General features: G+C 47.7%; 1 protein-coding gene across 4 annotated transcripts in view; it reads left to right on the forward strand.

Moving 5' to 3' along the window:
* Nucleotides 1-23,492, forward strand: part of RIPOR1 (RHO family interacting cell polarization regulator 1) — a 1,579,345-nt gene that overhangs the window by 1,403,698 nt on the left and 152,155 nt on the right. For all 4 annotated transcript variants that reach the window (XM_085639402.1, XM_085639400.1, XM_085639399.1 and 1 more), the window contains exon 20: nt 14,717-14,800. In XM_085639402.1, coding sequence (XP_085495528.1) covers nt 14,717-14,800 — 84 coding nt within the window. The remainder of the gene's footprint in view (nt 1-14,716; nt 14,801-23,492) is intronic.

The following is a 23,492-nucleotide window of genomic DNA, read 5'->3' on the forward strand; positions in this document are numbered from 1 at the left end:
TATCTAATTATAGTCATTCTCCTTTATATTCATTTGCTAACCCATTCATTTACCTTCGGGTAAATAGAATTTGTCTAATTAGGTTAGCCTGCTGTCTTATGGGGCCTATATCGTTGAGTATTGAAAACTGTAATTTAAATATGAAATGTTCTTAACTGATTGTAGGTATAGGTTTTAAAGTTTTTTAATGTAAATGAATAAGTAGTGTAACTCATGACTTGCTATATGATAAGTATTGGCACAGTTTTTAATGTTGATGTAAATAGGTGATGTTTGCTACTTTTTATGACTTAATTGTCGAAATAAAGTTTTTGAAATTGAAATTGAACAAAAAGCAGACCAGCAAGCCCACAGCACTGCCACACAACCTTAGTCAAGGACACCCAATGCCACACAGCCCAGAGAGCATCCAACCCCCACCGGAAACTCCCCAAACCAACACTGGAGGAAGCACCAGAGGCAGCCCACAACGGAAGAATAGCAAGGAAGCCACAGACAGAAAAAGACCCAAAGTGGCCTGACACACCAGCAAAGCCAGGGACAGACCAGCAGGGAGACAGCCAAGGCCCATAAAGAACCGGGACCCAACACCACAGATGGAAACACCAGCCCCAGAGACAAATGGAAAGGAGAAGCCACCACTGGCACAAAGGAAAAAACACAGATAAAAAAGACCAGAAGCACACCCCGGCTGCCAGAGCCCCAAAAAATGCTGAGTGGAAGGGAGCCTGCCCAGAAAACTAAAACAAAGGAGACAAATGAGGACAGCAAAAACCAAACCTGTAAAGGAGGCACACCACAGCGTCCCCAAGCCCACAGGCCAATCCTCAGAAGGAAAGGTGGCCAAAGCAACCACACCACCAGAAGAACAGGAACAAGGAGGACCAAAACAGACCAAGCCCCCCACAGGGAACGCAAAGCCTGAAAGGGCTCCCACTGGGCCGCCAGTACCCAGTGCCCCCAAAGTCATCCCCGAGAGAGAGCACCTCAAGCAGACAACTGAAGGAATACCCAACAACGCGAAAGCCATCACAACCAAACCCCAGAGAGCCGAGGGGAAGCAGGGAAAAACCCAAAAGCCACCTGCCCCAACCAGGAAACAAAGAGTAACAGGGCCAACAATGGGACCAACCCGACCACAACCGGGGAGACCCACAGCAGACCTGCCCAAAAAAAGGTGGGAAGGGCCTGCCACCAGGGCCACGGCACACATCCAGAGGACCAGCCAAGGACAGGACCACACTCTATACACCCATACCCAAACCCCAGACAGAATAAATACCGGGGAACAAGTGCACAAGGAGGAAAAACAACCAAGCCCGAAAAAGACCAAACTAGGAAGGGAGAAAACACAAACCCAAGAGTAAGCCCCCACCAACCTGACGGACCCTGGCCACCAGAGAGCTCAGAGGACACCAGTGCCACCGAAAACCCCAGAGGAGGACCAGGCCCCATGGCAAGAGCGTCCAGCACCATCCACCAGGGCCGACACAGGATGACTGCCAAAAGCACCTAGACCAGGAGAAGGAGCCGGAGTTGTGGCTCAGGGACAGGCCAAAACCAAGGCACTCACAAATAATACAGGGAAACCAGGACCCAACAACTGGACCCTGCCCAACGAAGCCACAGTTGCACCTCCCCCCCTCCCCCCCCCCCCACAGGCAGAAGGAAGCGGGCCCGACGGGCACCAGCACACCAGCCGCCTGAAGACCAACAAGGAGGACCAGGCAGCCAGAATCCCGCACCCCACCTGGACTGGAAAAGACAGGGGAGAGCCAGAGGCCAGAAGCACAACACCCTACCAGGAAAAGAGGCCAAGAACGGTCCCCAGCTGAGCCAAGGAAAGGCAACCCCAAGGGGCAGACACCACAAGAACCTGAACCAGACGGAACAGGACCAGGACCCAAAAATCAGAGAGAACCAAGGGCAGAGCGAGGCAAACCCCCAAGGCCATGAGACCAGGGAAACCCAAAGAGCCAACAGGCACTCCAGGGAAGAGCCCGCCTCAAACAACACACATCAAGGCCGACACTCCCCACCACAAACCCGGGGGTTGACCCAAGGCGGACAAAACGGCTCTGGAGAAGATAAACCCACCGGCCCCCGGAGACGAGCCACACACCGGACAGCACAAACAGTGACCAGCCACTGAACACCCCAGACCCAACAGCCGGGACCAGGGGAATAGGACACTGGGGCAACCAGCCCAAACCGGGAAGGAAACCCCCAACCGAACAACCAGCCGACCAACCGTCCCGGAGGGCAAAGACAAAACCCAGGAACCACCCCATGCGAGTTGTAGAAGGGCCAATGCAAAGCCCTTCTCGTAGACTTGCTCCTTTCACTGTGCAGCTCCTCCTAGTGCCTGCTGCTGCTGACCCATTGGTCAGGAGTTAGATGCCCTCTTCCACCACCTGGCTCCTGTCTGCGCCTCATCCCTGGTGGTTTAGTGGCACTGTTCTGCTGCTAGGGCTGTCTCTCTTTTCTGCTATTTCCTTTATTTCTGTTCAGAGGTGCTTCAACCGGCTGTGAGCTATTCGGAGCCCTTGCTACCGTTTAATGAGGCCCTCACTGACATCCCTTTGGGCACGTGGTCCAGGCTCAACATGGGGGCTCCCGTGAACAGGATGATTGCCCAATGCCACCGCCTGGCTCCGGGCGACCCTACTTTCCTTTCCCAACACCCACCCCTGAGAGCTTGGTGGTTCAAGCCTCCACCTCCAAAAGCGCCTTCCCTACTGCTCCACTGGAAAGGGAAACCAAGAAGCTGGACCACCTTGGAAAGAAAATGTTCTCTTCCGCCAGCTTAGGACTGCGGTCCCTAAACACAGCATGTCTCTTGGGCCGTAATTCCTACTCGGTGTGGTGTACGGTGGCGCAGGTGCTGCATCAGTGTCCGGAGGAGACCCGGACAGTGCTCTCCCAGGCTGTTGCCGCCGGGAGGGATGCAGTGAAGTTTGATATACGTTGCGGGCTGGACACTCTCGACTCTCTGGGCAGAACCAGTTCGACATCGGTAGCGCTTCGTCTCTACGCCTGGATGAGGGTGACTGGTTTTTCAGGGAATGTCTAGAACACCATGCTGGACATGCCCTTTGATGGCCGTCGCCTTTTTGGCGACAAAGCAGACAACGCTCTAGAGCGTTTCAAGGACTCATTGGGATACGGCCAAGTCATTGGGCCTCTTCACCCGCCCTGCGCAATCTGCTTTTCGCCCCATTCATGGCTACAGAAGGGGTGCCCCGCTATGTCCCGCCCAGAGCTACAGGCCGGAGCAAGTTATCCAACCTTCGCGCGGCCGGGGACGTGGAAACAACAGTTGTGGTTCTGGAGGCCAGTGGGCGGGCCAGTCCACCAACCCCCCCCCCTCTACAACAGCCTCCAAACCCTCCTAGTCCGACCTTTCAGGCCCATCAAACGCAGGATTCGCCATCACCTCCCCCGCTGGTGCACCATCACGTCAGACAGGTGGGTTTTGCAAATAGTCCGAAGGGGCTACTCCCTCCCCTTCGAGACTACGCCTCCAGCCCTACCACCAAGATACCACCGCATGTCGGAGGATCTTCTGGCCCCTCTCCAGCAGGAAATTACGGCTCTCGTGGCCAAGGGAGCCATCAAGCGCGTTCCTGTCCCAGAAGTAGGTCGGGGTTGTTACTTCCACTACTTTCTGGTTCCCAAGAAGGACAAGGGCCGGCGTCCTATCTTGGATCTCAGGGACGTCAACCGCTTCCTCCGGAAGGAGAAGTTCAAAATGTTGACGCTTGCTCAGGTCTTGTCTGCCCTCGACCCGGAAGACTGGATGGTAGCGTTGGACTTGCAGGACGTTTACTTTCACATCCCCGTCCTGCCGGCCCACCGGCGTTATCTACGGGTCACGGTAGGCCACAAGCATTTTCAGTTTACCGTGCTCCCCTTTGGCCTTACCAGCGCCCCTCGGGTGTTCACGAAAGTGATGGCAGTGGTCGCAGTTCATCTGCACAGATCAGGGGTTTGTCTTCCCCTGTCTCGATGACTGGCTGTTGAAGGCGGGCTCGTCCCAGGCAGTCGTCTCCCACCTCCAGACTACGGCCAACCTCCTGCATTTGCTGGGGTTCTCCATCAATGTGCCGACGTCACACCTGATTCCCTCTCAGAAGCTCCTCCTCATCGGAGCGGTTCTGGACACAACGCAGTTTTGGGTCTATCCTCCCGAACAGCGAGTCCGGGATATTCAGGCTATGATTCCGATCTTTCAGCCTCTATCCTGGGTTTCGGTCAGAATGACGCTGAGGCTGCTGGGCCTCATGGCCTCCTGCATCCTGCTAGTCGATCATGCCAGGTGGCATATGCGGGCTCTGCAGTGGGACCTGAAGTTCCAGTGGGTGCAGCATCAGGGGAATCTGTCCAATTGCGTCCAGATCCCGGAGGGCACTGCTCGATAACTGCAGTGGTGGCTCACGAACCAGGATTGGGTCAACGGGCGATTCGTCTTTCACTCAAAGCATTCCTTCCCTCTGTCTGGTGGTAGTGCAGGTGTTCACGGACAACACCTTGTGGTACTTCAACAAACAGGGCGGGGTGGGGCGTGGACCCTATGTCAGGAGGCCCTCCGCCTCTGGACAGGGCTGGAACATCAGGGCATATCCCTGGTGGTTCAACACCTGGCAGGTTCCCTGACCGCTAGGGCGGACAAACTCAGCCGCTGGTGCATGATGGATCACAAATGGCGTCTTCACTCGGAAGTGGTGCAAGGGCTCTTTCAACAGTGGGGAGACCCTTGGTTAGATCTATTCGCCACCGAAGAGAACGCGCAATGTCAGCAATTCTGCACGTTGGAATTTCCAAGGCGGCACTCGCTAGGTGACGCTTTTCATCGCGAGTGGAGTTGCGGTCTGTTGTATGCCTTTCCGCCTATACCACTTCTGCCCTGAGTGCTGAAGAAGATCAGGCACGACCCGGCCTAAGTCATTCTTGTGGCTCCGGATTGGGCACGAAGAGTCTGGTATCCCAAGGTGCTCAACATGGCCATCGATACTCCGATCCGACTGCCTCTTCGGGAGGATCTTCTGTTGCAGCAGCAGGGGACGGTCCTCCACCCGAACCTGTCCAGCCTCCACCTCCTTGCGTGGAAATTGAGTGGCGGCAGTTTACGTCGTTTGACCTGCCTCCCGAAGTTTGCGATGTAATCTTGGCAGCCAGGCGTCCCTCCACTAAGATGGTATATGCCTGTTGGTGAAACAAATTTGTGGCATGGTGCACAGCAAAGGCTGTGGATCCCCTCTCTGCCCCTCTTTCTAAGGTTCTCTTGTTCCTCCTTTCTTTGGCCCAGCATGGCTTTGATCTGGGCACTATCAAGGGCTATCTCTTGGCCATTTCCGCCTTCCTTCAGCTTCCAAATCGGCCTGCTCTTTTCAAGTCCCCGGTAATTAATCGATTCTTGAAAGGCATAACTCATCTCTTTCCTCCTATTCCTTTCGTTATGCCTCAGTGGGACTTGAATCTGGTTTTAACTTATTTAATGTGCTCTCCCTTTAAGCCGCTTCATAACTGTTCTTTGAGGCTTTTAACTCTCAAAACTGCATTCCTGGTGGCCATCACCTCTGCCAGGCGAGTGAGTGAGCTCCAGGCTCTTTCTTCAAAGCCTCCTTTTCTATCTGTGCATCCGAACAAAGTTGTCCTCAGAACCCATCCATCCTTTCAGTCAAAGGTCGTCACTGCCTTTCACATTGGGCAGCCCATCACTTTACCCACCTTCTTTCCGCCTCCGCCTCCGCATCCTTCCAAAGAGGAAGAGAGGCTCCACCGTCTGGACCCAAAACGTGCGCTGTCTTTTTATCTGGACTGTACAAAACAGTTCCGGGTGGATGACCAGCTCTTTGTTGGCTATGTGGGTGCCAAAAAACGTCGGGCCGTACACAAACGGACTATCTCTTTATTTTATTTGCGAAGTTTTATATAGCGCTGGCTAGACCCGGAGGTATCAGAGCGCTTTACATGAGGATCAAAGCGTTAAGGGTTGCATAATTACATCAATTGCAGGTTTCAAGTAAAGACATAGGAGAAAACAAAAACATGCAATGCGGGGGAGGGAAGGAAACATAACGGGGCAACGAGGAAAACGGTGTCAGATGTCCGGCTGGGTAGGCGACGGCCGAGGGCGTGAGCCAAAGCCAAACTTCTCCATAGCTGCATAGGACAGCTCCACCGGGCATCGGCCAAGGTTGTTCGAGCTCCACGGTAAGTACAAACAGTTTTGGTATCCGCCCGACGGCATCGTCAAAGTTCCATCGAAAGACACCGGTCCTGGTGTCCCACGAGAATCGGTTGGTTTCAGCTGGGGATATTCCCCTCCTCCACTCTTTTAGAAAGGATTTGGAGGATGGCTGCCATCTTACGGTCAGGCACGTTTCATAGGTCAAGTTTCCATTTCCTTTATTCGGTCTGGCCCCAGTGCCTGCACCTTCTTACTCCCTGAAGCCTTTCTGCAGGTTCATGACATATATCCACCTCATAATATGCCTGTTTCCCCCTCTCTGGTGAGCCTAATATTTTGGCTGCCATTTTAAGGTCAGGCGTGGTTCTCTGACCTGTAATGTATTGATCTGTAAAGCTCTGGGATTCTCTCCGCTCCCCTGGCTTCCCACGGGGACTGCTGGTAATCTGGGCTGCGCCTTCACTCACCTTCTCCGGGCTCCCGCTGAGCGTCGTGAAGTGCCTCCGGAAATCCCCTCAATGCCAGAGCTGCTCCTGAGGGTCACCTGCGGCGTTGCCATTTGCTATTCCCAACCCCATACATGCCACACATAGCCACAGGACAGGGATACATGACCCCGATCCCTGGCGCTGCTTATTTAAGGCATGGGCGTGCACGCCTGTCTCTCCTGGCTCTACAGTTGAATGTACTAATGAAGCATGTCAAGAAAAATTCCAACAACAAAGGGGCTGAACACCCACCTATGGAATGAAATTCACTCAAGGAAGGAATGTGCAGCCATGGGCTATCTGATAGCATCAATAAATCATCTAGGCCTTTTGGACCTCTGGGCAGCCTCAGGGACTCATAACAGCTTTACACAACTTGTAAACAAGACAGTGAAATGGCTGAACGAACAGGAGAACGAAATAAAAATATCTTCTCTTTCGAATGGGCATTCTAGCAATCTTGCCGCACCTCTCTCCTTGGAAACGAGTACTTACTTCGATCAACTGACGCTTTTGTGGGAAAGGGGAAGAGAGCATCTTACACTTATTATATAGCTGCGCAGACCTGCAACTTGAACGTCGACTGCTACTGAAACCCATCTTGAAAAACAAGGGCTTAAGATCCTGCAGACAAGCAGTGAAGGCATGCCTTGGAGGTGAAGATGTACAGCTGGTGTGTCGCTTTGCACGATTTATGGAGGCAGTAGGGGAATTTGTTTTTAGAATAAGCGACCAGCAGTCACAGCAACCAAGAGAACCTCACAGTGATGCTGCTCAGTGACCCTTATGTACTTAGAGCAAGGGCCTTCAACCACAAACCCTACCAGCAAACCGCTCATCTTCCCGCCCCCCTCCCCCGAACACCCACTTTAAAACCCCCCGATTGTTGGGAATTCTAAGTCTCACCCTCCCCACATTGGTGCTCTGATACAGTCACTTGCAATATTGGAATGATCAGAACCCAACACCGCAAGCCAGAGCAACAGTAAAATCTCCTTTTTGGCTGTGCATAGATCAACTGAGTACAGCACTGTGTCTTGAGTCTAACAGAGGTTCAAACCTGGATTTGTTACTTTTTGAAACAGGCCCCTTCACACACTATCCCCCTTTCTGTTCTTTTTATGGTAAATACATAATCTTAAAACCTTATAACTTATTGTTATGGCTTTGCATTAAACCAAGAGACTTAAAGTCATCCATCTTCATTTATAATACACCAGGTACTTTGTGATCACAATAGGCTAATTTCTTTTTAAAGAAAACCCCCCCAAAAAAGTTTGAGGTCAATAATGGAGTTCGTACTTACCTTCATAAATTCTGCACATTGAACGAGCCGTTAGAGGTTGTATTTGTCAAGCTGCCAAGTAAACTGATTCTTGTTTGACAATTTAAGATAGTAATGCACCTAGGATTCTAGTCTAATATCCCAGTACCCAAGTAACTCGTTTTGCACACTAATTAAATAATTAACTAGCTGGAAATTTGTATACCTGATCAGTGTGTGACGAACACTTTATGCCCGACCACAAATTGGAAGTTTTGTCTTTTTACTGTTTGATATATACTAGGAATTACACCTCACCTGATGGTTAGATACGGTCTCAGCGCCAGGATACCCTTTCGGGTGACAGTTGCGCTTAATGAGCATTAAATACATACATACAATTAATGTTTTATGATACGCTCTTCGATCTTTTAATTACGGATTTCACTGAACTATACTTTTTTTTATGGAAGTTGTTGAGGTTTTTATTAACTAAAAAATAAATTTACTTACTTACTAATGAAACATGGGATAAACTTGTCAAAAAGGCAAACAAATCTCTATTATATTCATCGTTCCTCCATTATTCTATCAGGCATCAGCTTCAATCACCCAGGAACTTGCATGCAAAACATGCTACTCAGGACGGGCATCACCACCTGGGGAGACCTATATAGAGATTGCCTATTCATAGATTTCAACACTTTGTTCGCTGACAAGCAGCTATCGCCTTTAGATGTTTTTTTCATGTTTTTTAAACTATGAGCGGTTTGTGCCTTAGGTATAAATACAGGTTCCTGGGAAAAATGAATCCCAAAGTCTAATGTTGCATTTAAATATTGGTTTTTTTGTATTTATTTATTATCATAAATAAAAATGAGCAAAAGAACAATCAAAAATTGTCTGTTGGCGGGGTAACTTGAAAGAGCTGGGATCTGGAGTTGGGTACCCCCCTTACTGATGCACAGTGGCTTTACTGCTATCAGCAGACAGGACGAATAGCATCAAGCAGCAGCTGCGTATCATTCATTATAAGTTCTTACATAGGCTTTATTGCACACCTGCAAAATTATACCGCAAAACCTCCGCCCAGATGACAGGTGCGCAAGGCGTGCCATGGAAGGTGCTGACTTCCTACATCTCGGATGTTCATGTCCTCAGAGTTATTGGAGGGAGTTCGATTGGCATTAACACTAATGACTGAAAAAACACTTATTCTATTGGTAGCGGTGTTGGGACATACGGGAGAAGTAGAAGCGAGATATCGAAGCTATGTATCACTTTGTCTCTTTTTTAGCTAAAAGGCGTATTGCATGTCGATGGGGAAGGGGATGGGCACTGAAATTCAAAGATTGGCTACAAGCCTTAATATACTATAAGGATCAGCTACTTACATATGCCGAATTACTGCCAATTACCTCTAGACCCAGGAATATATGGAGGCCATCAACAACCTTTTAACCCGGAAGCAAGACAATGCTGATGATCTTGCTCTGACACAGTAGCTCAAAAGACACAGCCAATGAACAGTCATTGCTGATGACCTATATGTTCTGCCAACCGTTGGTATATTCCCTCCGTCATTTCAACTCTCTGCACACTTGCATGGATAAATTACGATTATCACAACCCTTAACTATTGCCAAGTGCACTGTATCTCATGCTTTTTATTTACTGGTCGCTGTTTTGCCTATGGATGCTATATTGTCCCGTGGCAGATCTGTTATGGGTGACTGAGACTTTAATCCATGTCTATTGCACTATATAATAGGATATGATGTTGCATAAGATTGTTCTGAAAGTTGAATGTTACTCTTGGATTATCTCTCTTTGTACATATCCAGGATGAATGTATCTTTTGTGAGTTTAACAAAAAACTTCAATAAGGAAATTCTCCACAGACTATACCGCACTTTGTATTTTTGCAAATTCTATTCCTATATTAGAAAGAGGGTTTTGTTTGCAGCTATTAAGTAGGCAAATACTAGGTACTGTAGACTATCTGTATTATACGTACAGTCATTACCCACAATATACATTTGTGCGACAACAGTATGTTATATTGAGTGTAAAATTAATGTGAGAAAACACCTGGGCCAGGTTGTCACTGATTAAGTTGTAATTGACACTTTTTAACACTATTACATTTTTATGGGGAGAATATCTATGATAGAGATGCTGTGTTTTTTTCACAATATGTTAAATTCAGTTTTTTTTTTAATAAACTTTTTATTGTTCCAAAGAAAAACGGAAAGCAGCAATAAAGCAGTGTATGTAGGACACAGTAAACATATACATATCATGGAATGGTTGGTATTTGGGAATCACAGTACACATTCCCTTGTACAATCATTTTGACAATATCAGATATGTCCACTAGTGAGAATATTACATTTGACCAAAGGTTTGGTAAATATATACATGGCATGTGTTGATCAATATACAAGTAATCACATTACTCATCCCTGGGCCAAGTCACATTCTCAATATCGGATATATCCATTAGTTTGAGACGTTCACGTCACAAATCAACTGTCGGATATAGACATATGTCTCCTCTGTTTCTGTTCCACCCACCCCATTTGCGATCCCATTTTTTGGGGCAGCCCCTGTATTTAAAGACTTCTTTTTCAGCTACCATTGCTCTGTCCATGTCAACTGCTCAGTCGTGTACATTAGGGACCAGCCCCACCCCCCACCTCTGTGCTATATTTCGTTTTGCAATGGCCCATCCCAGCGAGACCCATGTTTTTTCAGTTTGCGTAAGATCAGTGGCCTCCCAAATATTTAATAGGCAGAGCTGGGGGAGGCATTCAGAGTCTTACCTCCCGCCCTACCCATTTGCCTGGTGATTTCATCCCAGTATGTTCGCACATTTGGGCAATCCCAGAGGATATGAAAAAAGGTTCCTGTTGGATGACGTTGTCTAAGGCACCGAGGATCAGCCCTTCTACCCATTTTGACCAGGGTTCCCGCACCTAGGTATACAGGGTGAAGAATCTTCTATTGGATCAGCCGTAGTCTCATGGAGATAGCCACTTCCCTGGGAGAGGCCAGTGCGTCTCGCCAATCATCATCCTCGATTTCCCCAAGTTCTGTCTCCCAATATTGCCGTAGGCGTACCAAGGGGACTGGGCGGTTATTTAATGGCCTTTTATACGTGAGGGATATGGCTTTTTTATTAATGGGGTCTAGTATCAACCTGTCTTTCAGTGGAGAGGCCTCAGGTAGTGGGTCATCCTTAGGCAGCACTGCTTTGGTTGCACAGCTAATTTGCAAATATCGAAACGTTTCGGTCTGTGCTAGTTTGTATTTGTGCTGAAGGTCCGCAAAGGTGGCTAACCTTCCCTCGATCCACATATCCCCCACAGTTGAGTTGCCTATGAGGTTCCATTTATCGAACCGAGGACAGATGCTGAGATGGCCCAAGAGGTCTGGTTCCCAAAGTGGTGTGGCTCGTGTAAGTTTATTATGCCAGCCCAATTGCCTGTTCACTCTATGCCATTTGTCTATTGTGCTTGCAGTGGGCCCTGTGAGGTTTAACTTTCGGGGGTTTATGTAGAGTGCCCTATTATATGCCCCCTGTCCCATAAGTCATCGGTCTGTGCAAAAATTCGGGTCATCATGGTCTCCATATACCCATTTATTAATCGCGACCAATTGGGACGCCTGGTAGTCTAATGTTGGGTAATGCAATGCCCCCATCGTACCACCTGTAGTTAGTTTTTTTATAGCTATCCGTGGGGCTCGGCCGTCCCACAGTAACGCATGCACGGCACTTTCGATATTGGTGAAGTAGGTGTCAAGGATTTTGTCAGGGGTGTTTTGCAGCACATACAGGAAGCATGGTAGTGCTAACATCTTGAAGAGGGCTGCTTCTCCCAAAAGAGTGAGGGGGAGGGAGCGCCAGTGCTTGACATCAGCGCGAAAACGTGCCAAGGGTTCTTGTAGATTTGCCTCATCGAATAGGGCCGAATCAGGCGTGATGTAAATACCTAAATATCTAAAGCTCCTCGATGTCACTGGTATGTCATAGCCTCTGGGATTACACGGAGGTGTCCCCCACAGCACGTAGAGCTGGGACTTGATCCAATTAATAGTGTACCCTGAGTGGGGCCAAATATGTGGAATATGTGTAGGACCCGGCAGAGGGACTGCGATGGTGAGGCCATACATAAAAGGATGTTGTGCGCGTATAGTGAAATGCAGTCCTCGTGGCTCTCTGTCCACTTCAGACCGCGGATCAACGGGTCCCTCCTGACCCAGATCGCAAGTGGTTCGAGTACCAGGGCGAAAAGCAAGGGCGACAGAGGACACCCCTGCCTGGTTCCCCTTCCTAATTGAAACTGTCTAGAGGTGTGATTATTTACTACTACATGTGCGATCGGACAGGCATAGAGCAATGGATCCACTTTATAAAGTTAGGTCCAAATCCCATCCTTATCAGTACTGCAGAAAGAAAGTCCCATTCGATTGTATCGAATGCCATTGTGGCATCCAATGATAACAGGGTTGTGTCCTCCCTGATCGTGGCACGTCTGCCCAGGACCCCATGCAATCACCTCAAGTTCAGGGCTGTATTCCCCTGGCATAAAGCCGGATTCGTCCGGGTGTACCAATCCAGTGATATAGGGGATGAGCCTGTTGGCCAGTAGTTTCGCTAATATTTTCGCCTCAACTGTGAGGAGTGAGATGGGTTGGTAGGCTCTACAATCATCTGGTGATTTACCTTGTTTGCGAATAACCATGATGGAAGCCGTCCTGATATCTGCCGGTAGTACCCCTTTCTCAAAACTTTCGGTGTACATTTGGAGCAAGTAGGGGGATAGTTTTGAAGCCATTGGTTTAAAGAATTCAATCGGGAGCCTGTTGGGTTCCATGGCCTTACCCGAGCAGACATTTTGAACAGCCAACTGAATTTCTTGCTCGGTGAGCTTGCCTTCTAGGGAGTCTCTATCCTCTGCGGACAAACAGATGTTTATAGTTGAGAGCAATTCTGCAGCTGCGGGTGGCTGGGTTGTCACGGTAGAAGTGTATACTGATGAGAAGTAGGTAGCGAATGTGTCCGCTATATGCTGGGGGTCCCTAATTACCTCCCTGTTGGACCCATGCAGTAGGTGAACCCATGGTGATAGTTGCTCCTTTTTTTCCAGCCAGGCAAGAAGCTTGCTTGTTCTCTCACCATGTTCATATATCTTGTGACATGTTGATTTGTACCTCGCCTTGGCAGCGTCTGTAAGGAGCTGTTGGTATCAAGACGCACGACAGCCAACCAGTGTTGCGCCTCTTGGTCGGGGGTGATTGCAAGAGCCCTTTCCCTGAGTTGAATATCTTTTGTGAGTTCTTCTATGCGTTTAGTGAGTTCTCCTTTATGGCCGACCATCAATGCCAGGGCTCTAGTTTTCATCACAACACCAAACACACCCCATAAGATTTGGGCAGAGGAGACCGATCCTACGTTTTCTCTGAAGTACAGGTCTGTTTCTTTAATTAATGTGTCCTTGATGTGAGGTATTTTAAGCGCCCAGGGATTTATGATAAGGCTTGTACATCGCTTGGGCGAGCCTATTGCAATCTTAATAAGAATAGGTGAGTGGTCTGAGATTCCACGCGCCAGGCAATGGCTGTTGTGGGCCCCAGATTGGAATGTGAATTGTACGGTGGTGGGGTTGAGTTGTCGCCAGATAACAACGAGGCCCATGGCTGACAGGAATTGGGCTAGTTGGGATCCCCCAAGAGGATCCCTGTGGGGCGGAAGGCGATCCCTAGAGCCATCCATTGCAAGATTGAAGACCCCCCCACCCCAGTACTAACAGGCCAATCGGACGGTCAAGAAGAAGTGTTCCCAGGTCCTGTAACGTGAGGCGCTGCAACCCAGGTGGGGCATACGTCGATATGACATTGATAGTTTTTCCCTCCCAGGTGCTGGATAGCGCTACGTATCTGCCTTGTTTATCAGACCAGGTCTTGTGTACCATGTACAGACAACCCCTACGCAGGAGCACCCCTGTCCCTCGCGAACCCGATGTAAACCCCGCATGGGCAAATAGATGATACCCCCACCTATTCAAGGCGCCACAAGAATTACCAATTCGGTGCGTTTCTTGAAGAAGGACAATGTCTGGCGCCTGTCTCTTCAAATATTGGAGAGCTATCCCCCGTTTAATTTTGTCCCCAAGTCCGTTAACATTCCACGTGAGGAACTTGAGATTTACGTGCAGTCCCATGTGTGGATAGATAGGTGGCCTGTGTGAATTCGGGAAAGAAGAAATATTTTGATGTTCGCTCCCTGGGGATGCTGTAGGTAAGTGGGCATGTACTGTATCTGTGAGTCAATCTGTGCCTTCACGAAGTTCACCGGTGGCCCAGTCTTGATATACAAGGGTGTCCTGTGTGATTCGCATATCGGTGTATAGGAGCATATGTAGTGACCTGCGTTATGGTAAATGAGAAGTAGTGCTGCATAAAATTAAAATTACCCAATCATAAAAAAACTCCCCCGAGAAATTCATTTAAAAATTTTTTTTTATGTGATACATGAATTTACTTTTTGTGACTTGTATGACAAATATTGGACTGAATAAAGTATTTTGTGATGATGATATACATACTTTTTGTAGCTGCCCAATGTTGTTGCCAGATAAGGGGAAGGCAGGCCAGTGGCCAGTTAACACCTAATACTACTTAGGTGCAGTTTAAAAAATAACTATTTTTGTGGCTTTTCAGCTTAATTGATATTTTTGCATTTCTTTTTCATGGGACATTTTGCAGGCCTTGGTGTGTTTCCTGGAACAGCTGGAGGATGAAGAGCTGCCAATACGTATTGCAGGCTGTGCAGCTCTAGGATGTGTCAAGGTAAGAATTTTGCCAACCCTAGCTTAGAGACAATGATGAATCGCATAAATCAATGTACAGCAGGAGCAATGTTGGGGACTAAAACACTGAATGCTTGTGCCTTGAAACTCTTGCATCTGTAGGAGCCCCAGAACTACGTGATAGGGCATTGTGCTTCTTTCTGGATGCACGGATTCTGATCCCCAATCCAGTCATTTTACCTTCATCTAGCATCCACACTTAATCTACCATTGTGAGCAGCAGTAACATGCTAGTCATCTCAGAAAGGAAGCGGCTAACTGAAGGTAGGGTGTGTGCAGCCTCTCTCTGCCACTGCCCTCTGGTGGAAGCGTATGTTCATGAATCGAGGAGTAAACTAGATGTACTCAATGTAAACTATTCCTCCTTGAAGAGGATCCTGGGGCACATAGTAGATCAGAGAGACAGCGGGGTTCTTTCAGCTCCTTTGTGATACAGGTCCCATGAGGTTACATGCTGTTCCCTTCTGTAGCGTGCACGTTGTTATGGCTCTGCAGGTTCTTTTCTAGGTCTGACTACAGAATGGTGTAGCAGTTTGGATTATGCTATGTTACCAGTTCTTTAAAAAGAACAATAAAAAGTACAGAAGGAGATTAAACTTTGGGTTAGCTTCCTTCAACCACTGATTTTCATGTGTATTTCGCATTTTGCCATTTATTGGATTGACTGTCCATCAAGGCCATAGCATTTAGAGGCTGGTTATACTGTCCTATTTGTTTTTCCCATTAAATTGTGATGCTAGGTCTATGAAGTATTCCTTTTGTTAGCTAGCTTATGCAGCATGATGTGTAGATTGTATTAGAGATTCAGTAATTTGATGCGTTTAATTAGTAACAAGATTCTGATTGGTTGTGTAGGGCTTTTTTTTATTTAGGAAGGGGTGTCTTAGCTAATTTGTTAAAAGCATTGTGCCTTAATGAGCCGCTAACTGTTGGAACCCTCAATGAGGCATTAGTGAGCTGGTAAGCAGGCACTGTATAGTGCAGCCTTTGTTTCCATCTAGCACCACCCCAATCCTAAGTAGAATCCTATTTCTCATCTGGCCTCTCATCACTCCTAGTAATGCAACCTTTGCATTCCTCCTGCACGATGTTTATATTGTTGCTTGTCGTGTTAATCTTCACTTCAACTACTGCTTATTTGGGTTGCCGTGTACTGTTTATAAAAGAGGCAGTCAGTATCTCGACGATGTAGCCCAACAGTACAAATCGTAGAGATGTCAATGATTCCCTCTCCATCATCTTGGCCAGCTCTCTCATCACTAGTTTCCTGAAATTCTGTATTTCAGTGCAACTACATGCTACATACTGGAAGTCTACATCATTTTTCCTGTTGCATTGACCAACGACTATATCTGTTTTAGGCAAATTTCCTAATCATTTGTAGTGTGCAGTAGAGTCTATGCGAAAATGTAAAACTATACCAATTTGTGTCAGTTGTCTAATAAAACATCCTTTGTCTGCCTGTAGCAGTTGCCTATTGTAGTTTGCCCCAGATCTGTCTCCCAGTCCGCTCTAGCTAGTTTTGTTTTGCTCTGCACAGTCTTGCAGATCTATAGCATAAAAATAATTCCACTTTCTCATCCCCTTCTCTTACCATTATTTTTGTATACACTTAGTACTCAGGCAGTGAGTCTGGAAATGTTGCAACGAGTGTCCTCAGCACATGTTTCAATCTATAAAATTAAAATATAGTCAGTGGGGTGTCACCTACCCAATCTTTAAAGTGTTGTAGGATCATACATTTCCCATCAAGAAATAGGATTCCTATGGTTACTGAATGTAGCATAGTCAATATGTATTTGGATTCTCCCCTCACATTTGTTATTTTTAACACAGTTTTTTATTAGGTTCCGATTTGCCAGTATGCATACACAGTCAGTACATTAATGAGTACATATCGTGGATTCTCCCCTCACATTACACAGATTTGCACATGTTGTCCATAATTGGTATTACATATTAGTACAACTTGTTCAACCATGCTGTCTTGCCTAATTCATACAATGTCCACCTAGTGGTCTTGACGGTATGCAACCCTGTTTAGGTGTCACTGGTCCGTTACAAGGTGTAGTTTTCAGCATCCCCGTATCCACGAAATAAGTCTTAATCAATTGATGTTTCTGATGGATACTTCTAGTCACATCCATAGAGTACCTCCAGGTGCCAGACTGGATCTGGAAGCTTTCATAGCAGTTCTCCCATGCCCCGCTTGTGACATAAGCTCCTTTCTTTTAACGCATTTGAACACAGATCCGGAGCTCTGTTGCCTCTGTTTTTGTCAGATGGGTGATTTTTTAAATCAACAAATTGACATCCAGTGTGCAAGGGAGCAGTGTCTCCACCTAAAACTAAAGGGTTCATACCATGCTGCGACTGTTGGAAAGAGATGTCAGTAACAGACCCCACAATAGGTGTCCTTTGGTGTTTGGGCTTGGAATATGACTCCAATTTGTGGGTGGAATGCGTCCTCGTGAACCCTAAAGCAATCTAGATCTGTGAAGTGAAGCTGTATGTCGCCAAAACATTGGAAAAAAACACAAAAGTCCTACTCCTGCTTGATGTCTATGACGCAAACTCGTTTCTGCTCTTGACACTGTTCCCATGACAGATCCTTTTCGAGGTCGTCTGGTAACTTAAATTCCAAATCGTAGTGGAAGCACTAGAAGGCTAAGCAGGACTCACCCCCATCCCACTACTGTCTATCTTCAGAGTCGAAAGGGCTTAAAGTGCCACTCACTCTCGCACCAGATCACCAATTATGGGGCAGATTCCACAGTAGATCAGATGCATCCTGAGTTCCTCATGTCAGCGGTAACACAGCAGCAGATCAATATCTTCAGGGAGCTGTGTTATGCATTTTTAGTACCCTTCCTGTTCCTTCTGGTGCACCTTCAAGCCCCAATGATCCCCAAGGTTCACTAGTCGAGTTACCAGTAGTGGATCCATCCTCAGCATCATCTGAGCCTCTGAAACCTGCTTCTGATTCTGCACTGACTCTGGTGCCAACTGACGACTGTCCCCTCAACATCAACGCCAGTCTTGACCCCGCCAGAGGGAGACCTTTGCCAACACCAATGTCTGATTCATAGTCAAACTCTTCTCCACCCCGACCAAGTTTGCACCTCTATTTCACTTCAACATACTTGGTTCCTGTACAGTCTCAATCAATCTTTATTCGGCTTAATATGCGAATACATAAAAGCACAATATACATATTTACAATATAGAAACATAGAATTCATTACAGTTAAAATCCATGAAGGATACAAATGCATTGTTGCTATCTTATCTGTTGCACATAATCCAGCCTTTAGCCCCCTTCAAATTCCCTAAGTTAAAAAAATGTGCGCTAAATGAGATGATACATAGGCATAATTAACTCGTATATAATAAAATCATAAAGAACATGCAGTTCATTGCAGTTAAGTCTTGAGAGCTTTTTTGCTTCCTTGTCTATTTCGCATAACCAGGCATTAGATCCCCCATGGATGTCCTGATTCGCAAGGCATGGCATACCTAAGATGACACACAGGCACATATTATGGGGCATTGCAACTGCTGTAAAAAAAAAAATAAGGAAACACAAGGAAATGATGGACAGAGCGCTGAAACTTTTCAGACCCTCACCCCCAATCACAGATCTGGGTTGAATCCTTCATCGTTCTTTAGCTCACTTCGCCACCCCAGTTCAGACCCAGCCATATGCAAATCAGTCTCAGCGCAAACGTTTGAGTACTCCATCCATCATCTTGTTGTGTTTGCTATGTACGCCCTAAGTGGCCAAGGGCATGCTCAGACGTGGCCCAGTTCAATAAGGACTATACCCATGAGGAACAGGGTCATTTGCATATGGCTGGACCCAAACTGCTGTGGCATAGTGACCAAAAGAACGATGGATTAAACCTTAAAGGTGTTAAAAAAAATATTTCCACTGGGTATTCAGAATTGATGATTAAATAAGATTGTAGCCCACCTCTCTGGTGTCAATTAACAATATGCATTAAAACTAATATTTTGTGACCAATACTTAACAATTTCTCATGCTCAAAATACTGGGAACACATCTCTAATCTCTGCTTTACTAACATTCATTAGGGATTCCAGGTCATCAAAGCAATATGGCTTGTCTAGCCTCCTCATAAGATCTTTATATTTCTTATCCAAGGTGTTTGTAGTGCCCTCTCAAGTAAGGTCAAGGACATCAGATTTTCATGTTTATTTTGTCCATGGGACAAGTAGACCTAACACCCTGCTGCATAAACCCTTTCACTGCCAGTTTACAGTAACACATTATGGATAATGGAAAGGCATTGTCTCCAGTTAAGGTAATATCTGTGTCCATGTGTTAATGCTGTTCCAACTTGTATTTATGGTTCATTAATGCAAAGCCTTTATTATTAAGGTGAGCTCTCTGAGGAAATTTTGTAAGCTCGGACTGCACTACTGACATGGGTTCCAGTGTAAAAATGTGTATGCACGTTTGCAGTTTACCAACTCAGGATACGTGTAATGTTCCCAGAATGTTCTCTGATTAGATGCAAATATTTGCTGAAAGCAAGATTGATGGTTCTTTGATTTCAAAATAAAATGTTGACAAAAAATACAAATGTTGAAAAACGTTTTGTTAAACTACTGTGAAATTTAGATACCATTTCTACTCAAATGCGTTGATGGATGCTAGAATTGTCCCTCACCATTATAACAAGCTTTGGCAAAAAACTGAAATATTTTTTGGTCTCAAAAAGCACACATTGCCACTTTAGTTCCTGACACTAAACAAAACTATATTGTGTGCTGAAATGCTCCTTGTAAAAGAGCAGAATGAGGTCACTCACAGTGAAGCCAGCCGATAGAGAGAGAGAATTTAATAAAAACAAAAGGTCTTGGTTAACTCCAGACCTAATTAGGGACCCAATTCTTTAAAGTGCACCTATGGTTTATTGCATGAATGTGTAGATTTGCTCTTGCAAAAATCTGTTGAGCCTTTACAAGTTCACTTTCCCTCCTACCTTTTTTCCCCAACCCTGGAAGAAGTTTTACTTCTGCCCTTGTCAGGAGTAAATTGCCAACCTTTCTCAGTATGGTAAAAGATTAGAGAAGAGCCGGTTGAACCCCGTAACATATGCAAGATAGTATGTTTGCACAGACTCAAAAGGGCATTCAAACCATGGAACTTTTGCTTACGACTACTCCCAGTCCCAGCATGTAGATCTGCAGAAAGGTGGCAAAATAAGGGAATTGCTAGTATTCAAACCCTACTATAGGTTGAGTCCTGTCATAATCAGAAAGGCTATTGTCAGAGCTCTTATATAATGAGATTGCTGCCATAATGTTCCGCCGCAGTAGGTAGCACCAAAGGGACTAGTGATTTTTTTCACAATACAAGCAGATCTGTCCCATGGACAAGTAGATTTTTTTATTAAATTCCACACCCATGAAACAGCCTGCTACTACTCTCCTGTTTAAGACAGCCTCTTGTTTAGTCAATATACCTTGCCCAAGCAGTAAGGGGTTCTCTCTAGTAAGATCATCTTTGTGTGTCAACCCTAATTCAAATTAATAATCTGACCCCACTTCACAAACCCTTCTCCTTGGGAGGTGCTGCTTTGGTACCTATTCTAAAGGTAAGGAATCTGTTGTTAAAAGAATTTATCAGAAGAGTGAGTTATTTACTTTTGGTATTGCTGTTTCCAGTGGATACCCTGTCTAACCACGGAATTGTCACTGCCCTCCCACCTCCCTGTTCTGTGGAATGGTCTTTATTTGTCATCTAAAAATGTCCCATATTAGCGATCTGCACATTGATACCACCAATTGCTGTATGGTCCAATTCCAAGGCTATATACAGAGTCCAGAAAGAAACTGACGGTGCACAGGGGTGGCACTTATATGCAGCTCTGCTCCGTCACTTCTGCAGCAGAATGAAGCCCATGCAGAGCCATACAGTGTTGCTTAGCAGTGTACTGGATCACTGCTGTGAAAGCTTCCAGATCCAGCCTCGCGCTTGGGATAATCTAAAGGTGAGAAATCTGTGGTTAGAGTATCCACCAGAAGCAGCATTAGTGAAGGTAAGTAACTTTTTCTGATAGGATACCCCAATACCATCCCAATATCTGATGAACTGCATCTGTTCTATCTCATAGAGACATCTAGCTGCAGATTCCTTAACTTAAAATTATTCCCAGGCGTCAGACTGGATCCGGAATTTTTTTTTGCAGCAGCACCCCTGTGCACCAGGGGACTGCGCCACATGACCCCGCCCTGATGACGTCCACGGACGTGACGTCAGCGAGGTCATATAAGTCCCTCCCGGCGTGCTGACGTCAGTTTCCTTCTTTTCCGTGTGCAAGGCGGATCTGAAGTAAGCGGTTCCTCTGGCCTGTTTTCAGGACCCTTTTGACGCTTTGCGTCTGGAACAGTGTGCGATGCCTTCGGGCTTTAAAACGTGTGCCTCCTGTTCGCGACAAATGTCCGCGACGGACCCACATCTTATCTGCATGTGGTGTCTGGGCGAACACCATGACTCGACGGATTGCGACGCCTGCCAACAATTCAAGCCGATGTCCCGGCGAGAGCGCCGGATGAAATGACTTTCGGCTCGCCTGTCCCGGTCGGAGTCGTCACAGCCTCTGGCCTTCTCTTCGGCGGCAGGTCCCAGTGGCGGAGGGTTCCGTTTGCGGCGTCGGTCGCTGTCTGGTTCCCGTGTGCGTCGCTCGCTCATGCCTGGTAAGTCCTGGCGCTTGTCGCCGAGGGCATCGACCTCCCTTCCACCTGTTGAAGGGGGCGCTCATTCCCGGACTTCTCCGGTCGTGCACCCCCGAGAGTCAGCCCTCCCCTATCCGCCATTTCCTGGTGCAGGGGCGACTCAGACCCAAATGGCGGCTTATGCCGCGACCCTGCAGGCCTCTCTTGGGTCCCCTCCTCTCCTTGGGGCGGCCTCGGACCCTCCGCTGCGTGCGGGGTCTCCGGTGGGCTCGCCGGCGGGGTCGCCACTGGCGCCGACTGAGCCCCTTGCCTCTAGGGATGATGGAGGTATGGCGTTGTCAGGGCGCGGCCCGGCTGGGTCCCCCTCTTCGGCCTGTAACACCCCTACATCCCCGCATAGTCCAGTGGGGCTCCCTGTGGCGTCACAGGTAGTTGCTGGTACTCGCAGCTTGTCTCCGAGTTCCCCTCAGCCCTCCGGACAGGCGGTTGTGTCTTCGGAGGCTGAGCCGGCGCCGGTCCGGCGCCGTAGACTTGCTTCCCCGGCTCTGGCTTCGTTCTCTGCTTTACAGTTGGAGCCTTTTGTGATTGAAGCTGAGTCAGCGCCGGTCCGGTGCCGTAGACTTGCCTCTCCGGCTCTGGATCGGTTCCTTACCTCGGAACCGGAGCCTGTTGTGGTTGAGGCCAATTCGGCGCCGGACGAGGTCGAGTCAGCGCTGGACGAGGTCGAGTCAGCGCCTGGCGAGACCAAGTCAGCGCCGGACGAGGCCGAGTCGGTGCCGACCGAGGACACCCTGACGCCGCCTCATTGACTCCTCTCCGGAGGCGGTTCGGCGCCACCCCGACATCCGTCGACGCCGGTGCACGTATAGCACCAGTGCTATCACCAGAGGGTGTTTCCTCATTTTCATGAAGGTGTGGCCACATGCAAATGAGGGAATCCCTTTGCCTCTGTGCCCGTGCCGCATTATAGACACGGTCACAGAGGCAAAGAAGCTGTTTGGAGCTGCCCATACAGTGTGCCACCTAAAAGGAGGCGCACTATCAGTGCGCCCCCTGATGGGATCCCTCTGGAGGGTAGAAAAGAGGTCCTAAGGACCCCCCAGACATCCCTTGCAGGCAGGTGTAATCACTAACTGCACCCGCCTGCAAGGGGATCTCTCTCCCCTCTTAAAAGTGCAGGCGGGTTAGCGCCTATACAGTGAAACACTGAGTGGGTGCTTCAAAGCCACTCAGTTTTTCAGTTGAATGCACTGCCCCAGGTAAGGAAGACTTTGCGTCTTCCCTAGGGGCAGTTCATTCAATGTAATGGGGTGCACGTTCCCTGTTTGCGCCCGGCTTACCTGTTTTGAAGGAAAGTGTGTTGTTTGTGTAACACGGCCCCTGCTAGCTAGTAGTTGGCAATATCCCCTTCACCATTTGTGGACCCAGCCACACTGTGAGAAAGACTGACCCCAGAAATCACCAGCTTACTTTGTCAAAAGTATATTTTGCTTCCCATGAGGAGTGGCATGGGAAGCCCGCCCAACAAAGCAGACAGGGACTATGGGACCACAGAGGAGCATGGCCATGCAGCCCGAAGGTGATGCTCCCCCCCAGGACCAGCAGCAGAGCCAGGAGACCAGACAGCATGATTGTTGTTGAGGTAACAGACCCTTACCTCTTCTGGGTGAACAGCTGTCCCAGCTTGTACAGAAGGCAAGCACATCGGTAAACTGGGGGCCATCTAAGTGGTGAGTGCAGAGAAGTAGATGGGGAGCACCAGGGTTGCCCTTGTGCGTTCTAGATTGTCCTCACTATTCATTAAAGACTTAGGCCCTGATTTAGATCTCGGCGGATGGGTTGCCCCATCACAACAGTAATGGATATCCCAGCCACTGAAATCAAAAACCCATTATATCCTATGGGAATTGTATTTTGGCAGACTGGATATCTGTTACCATTGTGACGGAGTTACCTGTCTGCTGGGA

Source organism: Triturus cristatus, chromosome 12, assembly GCF_964204655.1.
Source record: "Triturus cristatus chromosome 12, aTriCri1.1, whole genome shotgun sequence".
Taxonomy (NCBI): Eukaryota; Metazoa; Chordata; class Amphibia; order Caudata; family Salamandridae; genus Triturus; species Triturus cristatus.